This window comes from Sinocyclocheilus grahami, unplaced genomic scaffold, assembly GCF_001515645.1.
Source record: "Sinocyclocheilus grahami isolate Dianchi unplaced genomic scaffold, SAMN03320097.WGS_v1.1 scaffold992.1, whole genome shotgun sequence".
In the NCBI taxonomy this organism is placed as follows: Eukaryota; Metazoa; Chordata; class Actinopteri; order Cypriniformes; family Cyprinidae; genus Sinocyclocheilus; species Sinocyclocheilus grahami.
This window is the reverse complement of record NW_015506171.1, coordinates 615,735-623,722: the sequence shown is the minus strand read 5'-3', so window position 1 is coordinate 623,722 and position 7,988 is coordinate 615,735. Positions and strand designations below refer to the sequence as shown.

The 7,988-nt window shown below is 39.0% G+C and overlaps 1 protein-coding gene across 1 annotated transcript in view; it reads left to right on the top strand.

The window, feature by feature from the left end:
* Nucleotides 1-7,731, top strand: part of LOC107565307 (uncharacterized) — a 14,141-nt gene extending 6,410 nt beyond the window's left edge. Inside the window, exons 4-7 of the mRNA XM_016250528.1 lie at nt 2,301-2,437; nt 2,885-3,030; nt 4,041-4,173; nt 7,396-7,731. Coding sequence (XP_016106014.1) covers nt 2,301-2,437; nt 2,885-3,030; nt 4,041-4,173; nt 7,396-7,557 — 578 coding nt within the window. The 3' untranslated portion in view covers nt 7,558-7,731. The remainder of the gene's footprint in view (nt 1-2,300; nt 2,438-2,884; nt 3,031-4,040; nt 4,174-7,395) is intronic.
* Nucleotides 7,732-7,988: the final 257 nt, after the last annotated feature.

Here is a 7,988-nt window from a genome sequence, read left to right as displayed (position 1 = left end):
CATAAGACAATAAATAAGATTTATATTCCGCTTTTCCTCAAAACTCACTTTAAACCACCATCAAGTTTTTGTAATAACTTCCGATTGCTGTGTGTGTTTTGGCCATGTAATGTTGCTGAAATTAAATATATTATAACCTCTGAGTCAGAGCAGCGATCATGGAAGAGAGAGCACAAGCAGACAGTGCTAGAAACTGCTAATGCTTCTCAGTAAATCAGTGGAAAATGAATAGAAATGACGATTCTGTCTGAGCTAGGTGATTCTGTCACACGCACTAGTGCAAATGTAGCTAACAGATGTGTAAACTGAAGACTATTTGAGCTTTATTAAAACTATTTGAACAGATTTTTTGTTTGTTACATTTTGTTCCTCTGTGCAGTGGCTTTGAGTCTGTATAAACATCAACAAGCTGAAAAATAGTATTTTTTTTTAGATAATATAATCTTGTTCAAATAGATTTCATAAAATTGGTATCGAAAAAAGTATCGTTCAGGAACCGGTATCGAAGTCAAGGTATCGGTATCAAAAATCTTTGAACGATACCCAGCCCTACTTCCAATACAATTTTCCGAAAGATGGTTTTGGTCATTTAAGGTAGTTGTTATCACGCTGATATGTATGTTTGATTTTAGCTAGTAATTTGATGCTATATAAACGGGGTGTGTTGTTATGGTTGATTGGGTCTGCGGGAGTTTGGGCGGGAGTTTGATACCGCGGCTCCACTTCACGACACTACTGCGCAGACTCTGGCTCCAAACGAATCTCTACTGCGCAGACTCTGACTCCAAATGGCACCATTTATTCAAGATGGCGCCATACTGAGATGCTTTGGCTTCACTTTACTATAGTGGAAGGAATAGGAAACGCGTCGTCCATCTTTTTTACAGTCTATGGTTGAAACACAATGCTGAGTGAACTCAACCAATCAGCATGTTCAGCGCCCAAGTTCCACCCCCAAAAGTTCCGGAAAAGTACTACCTCACGAGCAGGGACTTATGGCGCTTTTCCACAGCGTGGTACGACTCGGCTCGGTACGGCTCAGTACGGCACGGCACGGTTCGCGTTTCCACTGCAGTTCAGCACCGCTTTAGAGTGGGCCTCTACTACCACGACTCCTAAAAAAAACTTTTTCATTCCGCAACGCACCATCAAGCTCTCGCTGGATCCGCTCCTCTGCTATCAACGAGAGGAACAAAACTTTTTGGTTGTTAAAAAAAGTGCACTCGTTCAAAATGGTTGCGTTCGATCCTTCGCTGGCTGTGCTGATTTAAATCTAGCGGTTCTTTTGTGTTTGTGTCGCAAGTTCAGTGACGCAGGTAGTGACGATTCTCTCCGGCCAATCCGTGATCAGCAGAGTTTACACGTCACGTTTTGGTAACGTACGGTTCACTTGGAACCCCAACCGAGGTGGTACTAAAAAGTACCAGGTACTGTACCCAGTGGAAAACCCCCCAAAAGTGAACCGTACCGAGCCGTACCGTACCATGCAGTGGAAAAGCGCCATTAGTACCGGCCTAAAGTCCCTAGTTAAATTCCTGGGGAAAGTTCCTGCGGTGGAAACGGGGCTATAGTGTTTGTTTGTGCAACTGGCACCAGGTCAATTTCTGTTATTCAAAAGCATTTCACAACACCATTATATGTAGCTCAAAATTTGACAAAACCATTTGAATTTGAATTGTGTAAACTTTAATTATTGACAAGTGTCATTTAACAAAACTGAATGCTATGTGGCATTTAACAAATTTCTGAATTAGATTTTTTATAAACTTGAATATTTAGCAGTTGAAATTTTAAAACAATAATTTTTTTATGGCAGTTTTATAGGTTTTCAAACAACTGATTTTTTTTGTTCTGAATTCTTAGACTGCAAATATCCCGTTTAAAAAAAAACAGCCTCAAGTTCTCAAGATGAAGAAGAAATTCAGAACATCAAATTCAATATTCAAAGCGCAGAAATTCAGATTGTAGAGAAGAAATTATTAATGTCTTAATATATTGGAAACCTATGTAAATTGCATTATTTAGGCTAATTTTAGGGGTGATTTTTGACTGCTTAAAGGTAATTTCTGCTGCTTCCACTAGAGGGACGGTTGGGAAAGTTCTTGCTGATGGTGGTTAGTGTCAGATGAATGCAGGCTTTGGCACACAATGGATTTGCATGAGAATGGAGCTCCATTAACAGAGGTGTTTTCCATTTCATTCGCTCTGAGCCCTGCTGAGCTGATTCAACGCAAAAATGTCCCTCTTCCATTTCCTCCTCTTCCTCGTCCTCATTCCCTCTGTCCCTCTGTCCTCTGAAGAGTCAGTGATGGACAACAGCAGCGACCGGCAGAACGGTTCCACCTTTCTGTACTGGCAGCAACCCAGCAACCTTCTGAAGGAGCGGCTGCAGCTGAAGAACCCATCAGCCACCGTCTACTGCGTGGCCAAACTCAAGGTATCTATCTATCTGAACACCTATCATCTATCTATCTATCTATCTATCTATCTATCTGAGTGTTTAACTATATCATTCATATTTTTATTCATTTATCCATCCATCCATTTATATCCATTCATCCATCCGCATCCATATATATCCATTCATCCATCAGACTGTTTATCTATCCGTCCGCCCATCAGACTGTTTATCTATCCGTCCGCCCATCAGACTGTTTATCTATCCGTCCGCCCATCAGACTGTTTATCTATCCGTCCGCCCAGCTGACTGTTTATCTATCCGTCCGCCCAGCCGACTGTTTATCTATCCATCCGCCCAGCCGACTGCTTATCTATACGTCTGTGATCTAAACTGTGATAATGTGAGAAATGTTGAAGGTGTCTGAATAAATTTTGGTTTGACTGTATCTGTCTACACATGTAACTGACTGGTCCTCCTCTCCAGGATTATAAACTGGCCTTCGGGAATCATAAAGGACTGGCGAGTCAGCGCTGGCACGGCGGTGTCGGGACCATCGAACACAGCCCAGGGGACGAGGTTTGGGGCGTTGTGTGGAGGATGAACATGTCGGACCTCGAGTCCCTCGACAGGTGGATGCTTTCAGACCCCAAACACACACATACAGTACACTAAAAAATGCTGGGTTGTTTCAACCCAACTTTGGGTCAAATATGGACTAACCCAACTTTTGGGTTAAAAATGTATCACCGGCAGGCCCAATGGCACTCTTTTATTTTGTTGTCTTTGTTCTCCATCACATATTTTAGTCATTCAAGCTTAAAACCTCAGAATTCATCCTGTGAAAACCATTTTTAAGTCGGAAATTGCATTACCGTCGAAATGGTACTTTAAAATCTTTTAGTGGTCTCTTCCCCTTAGTGGAGGGAGGCAAGTGTCATATTACAAAAAGTATTACGGTCTTTTAGAATCACAGTTGTTTATAAACTTGATAAAATACATATTGTCGGAAAGGTCTGAGTCTCAAGATTTTTGATAGAAGTAACAATGACCGAGAAATTTAGACATTTGTGGCAGAAAAATGCATCAAAAAAAATTCAATGAAGTTTTGATGGCACTTGTGATATAACGCTCTAAATAAAATCTCACAGGAACCTCAAATTGTTTTTTTTTTATATCAACTTCAAATTTGGAACATAACTTTAGACAAAAGGCTTTAATTTTATAGCAATTTTGGATTCAAAAATATTTTATTTTATATAACCAATTTTTTTTAGTATAGTGCATTTTCTTTACAGTAAATTTAAACTTCTATAACTTTTTGATACTTTAATATTTTAAAATGATTCCACTTTTGCAGTAATCTAAAAAAGAGTCCAACCTTAGGTCTGTATTCCAAAGCGTTCATGAATTATGACAATTTAAGTTTGGATAGTGCACGTTCACGTATGTTCAAAAATGAGGGGTGACACACTTAAGGGGTTAGTGTAAAGATTTAACCCAACAGCTGGGTTAGTCCATATTTGACCTAAAGTTGGGTTGAAACAACCCAGCATTTTTTAGTCAGAGATCTTCATGTAGAAACGCAGCACTAGTAAGTGACTAATGGAGCTCCTCACAAGCGCTGGATGTCCCTCTGCAGGCAGGAGAACGTGAAAATGGGCACCTACAGCCCAGTGGAGGTGAACGTCGCCACCAGCAGACAGGACCTCAGCTGTCGCACGTATATCATGAACAGCTGCGTTTATGCACCACCTTCACCGCAGTATCTACAGGTACGGTCTCCTGCGCGCTTTAACAAGTCACAGAAATACGGCTTTTATCAGGACTAAAGCTTCATTTAGAACTGTGGTTCACAACACTTTGCAACTCAAGTTTATTTGTATAGCGCTCTTCACGATGCAAATCGTTGCAAAGCAGCTTCACAGAAACTTTAAGTTTTTACATTGTTTAGTAGTAGCTTATCAGTGTTGATATCCATATGGCAGAACTGTACAGTAAGAATCATGCAGTTAGTTAATGACGTGTACTTCCTAGATACCTCGGGATGCCAAGCAAAAAATGATGTGTTCAACACAAGCAAAAGACTGTTAATGTGCATTTGATCAGATATGACTGAAGACCAAGGTTATTAGACACTTTATGTGAATGCTTGGCCAAAGAGATGTGTCTTTAATCTAGATTTAAACAGAGAGAGTGTGTCTGAACCCCGAACGTTATCAGGAAGGCTATTCCAGAGTTTGGGAGCCAAATGTGAAAAAGCTCTACCTCCTTTAGAGGACTTTGCTATCCTAGGTACTACCAAAAGTCCAGAGTTTTGCGACCTTAGGGAGCGTGATGGATTGTAGCGTGGTAGAAGACTAGTTAGGTACGCAGGAGCTAACCCATTAAAGGCCTTGTTTATTGAAAATGCAGGAAAACTTTCAAAAGGGAATCAAGATGGCTTAAAATGACTCAAAGCCCGAGACACTGCACAATTTTAGCAATCCTATAAGATCATTGCATGTCACACTGTGACACATGGATCTAATAAACGTGGCTACGACATGCGTGTAGATTGTACGACGATGACACCTATTGAATCGTACGCTACGATGCACGTTACTATAGAAGAATAAAACGTCATCAGCATGCGCTAGTGGTAAACAATAAGAGCATGATAAATCACACTTTAGCAGTTGTAGTTTTCATTTGTGCTGAATAAAAGGGGAAGCGGCGAAAGAGGAAGGCATGAGAGCTCGAGGTAAGCAGTTTTATGTTTTAGCGTCGTGTTTTTATTGGTTGGTCAGCAAACGTGGATCGTAGCAGCAAACACACCGTGCGATGATCATGCTGTATTTCTGACACAGTCAGAAAATGATCGTAGGCTATCTTTTGGTCGCAAGACTGTGACAACGGCCGTCTCTGACCCTCTCTCACTGTACGATATACGAGCACAGATTAGGAGCCACGATCACAGAAATCACCACGAGTGTTTTACGATGCCAATCTTTAGTCTGGGACAGCCGAAAATCACGCAGTGTGTTTCAGGCTTAAAAATGAAGATGCATCTTATTTTAATTCAACCCCTTAACAAGAAGAACCAGGATTTTCACAGTCTAGGATAAATAAGGAAGTGTCATTTTAAAAGTGTGATATCTAGACCTGGAAAAACCTTGGACATTTATGCATTATGCATTATAAAAATATATGATTCTAGTCATTTTTAAAAATATTTTGTATGTAAAAAATTTAAAGAATAATTTAAATAAAATATTTTAGAGCTGGGCATAGCTGGAATAATATTTTTTTTACTCAATTGGAAATCAATAGAAACATAATTCTGTGCGTGTTTTTATGCATTTTATAAATATACATTATTCTAGTTATTTTTTTGAAGACTTTTACAGTTTCTAGCAAATGAAATATTTTAGAGCTTGGCATAACCAGAATAATATTTTTTACTCACAATTTCTAGCAAATAATATATTATAGAGCTTAGCATAACTATAGAGCATAACGTTATTCTAGTAATGCCAAGCTCTAAAATAATTTGTCTGGAAATTGTGAGACAAAAAGAACACATAGCAGTTTCATAAGATGCCACATGATAGGTTTGTATGAGGAACAGACTGAAAATGAAATGGTGGGTTATTAACTGATTCGGTCGAATCGCTGATTCAGAAAGTTGAACTCGGCTCACTTCGACTTGTGAATGAATCATTCTGACTGATTTTGTGAACTGGATCCACTGATTCAGTGAAAGATCCATCACGATTACTGTATGAACATTTCTGAATTAAGAGGAGAATGACCCCGAGCCTCTATTGTGTGTCAAATCACAGCAACAACAACAGAAACGCATGCTTCTCTAAACGGCGTAATCTGATATCATTCTTCAAAACAGAATGCGTTTGTTATTTGTGCTGCTGGTGAAAGGACAATGTTGTGGTGTTTTTTCTGGCGTTTGCTCCGGTCAGCTTTGTACGAGACAATAGTGCACCGCTAGCAACTGAGTCAGTGCTACAACAGAAACACATCAAACCGAAGCATCCGGAACATGCAACACAAGAGGCTCTGCCACAAGATAACTTCTCCATATTTATCCATTTAAATTGGACATGTCACTTTTAGGAAAGCAGCACATGTGCTTGAATTTATGAATAGATCTCTATACTGTCCTAAACATTTACATGCAAACATATTGTTCTCGTCACATGCACATTAAACAATTTGTACTGTATAATATGTCAAATTTAGTTTGTGACACCATGTAATGATGAAAAATGATTACAGGGTTTCTGCAAATGTATGACTTTAAGACCTGTTTGACCAGTTAAAGAACATTTCAGAAATAAAGGGATCACGCTGTCAATACTGTTATGATTTCTCGGGAAAACAAGTTTTCATTCCGCATTGACAGATATTTGTTTATATCTTCATTTTGCATTTCAAGTAAACGTATCTTGATTTAAGGATGTTTAAATATCTGTACTGACAAACCAAACACAAGTACTGAGGAAGAACAGCACTTCTGTGCATTGTGATCAGAAGATACAGTAAAAGTTATTTGACATTTTGTGTAATGCATGCAACATTTAATGCCGCGACTTTATGAATTTCAGATTTTCTGCTCTGATTTAAGACCTTACTTTGTGGAAGGCTGAATTAAGACTCCAGAAACTCTAGATTAAAAAGCGTGAAGTTGAAAGAAGTGGTGTCAGGACCTAAGATATGCTTAATACATTCATTTACATTTTAACCTAAAATCTACATTAATTTACATTACGTTTACGCACTTTCAGAAGACAAATAAAAGCAGGTTTTTAACCAAAAAACCTAAAACTGCAATAGAAAAAGTCTGATACTCTGTTCACTTTACATAATAAATCTTCCTCATGTAAACTACACTTTATGACGACACTCAAAAGTCTAGACTAGATTCCTGCAGAGGGTGTGTTCTCTGACAGAAATATCTTCAAGATGCCAGCAGAAATGAAGTAGCTTCTGTGTCTCAGGTTATTGTGATGGGCGCGGAGCAGAACGGGCTTCCGGAGGACTATCAGGACAAACTCAGGTCTATCCAAACCAACAAATACGAGGGACCTCTGCCTGTGATGAAAGAACTGGAGAAAGCTTTGAAAAAATCCAAAAGGAAGGACAGAAGAGATTCAGTCTGATGATTAGCGTCGGATTCGCCCTCATAAATGATGTCTGTGTGCACACTTATCTGTAGTCTACTACACAATGCTATTAGACGGGTTAGTTCTGTTGTTTAGACAGAGGAGGGGAAGAATGTGCAGCATTTGTAACGTATGGTAGCAAAACAATTGCATAAAGTATTTTTGCTGGCATTCATGGTGTTGTGTTTTGCTTGTGTTATTTTCACGTCTGTTTGTCGGAAAAACAACCTTTTTGGAACCTTCATTTTTAAGAGGTAATGCCAAAATGTAATCAAATAAAATTAGAGCGGATTCATCCATCGTGTTTTATAGATAGGACTAGGATTTGAACAATATTTCTATTCTCTTTTGATTTTAATGGAAGTTAACCGTTATGGTATGTCCCATTCAACTCGTAATAAAAATCGTAATTTCCAACTTCCTGCTGG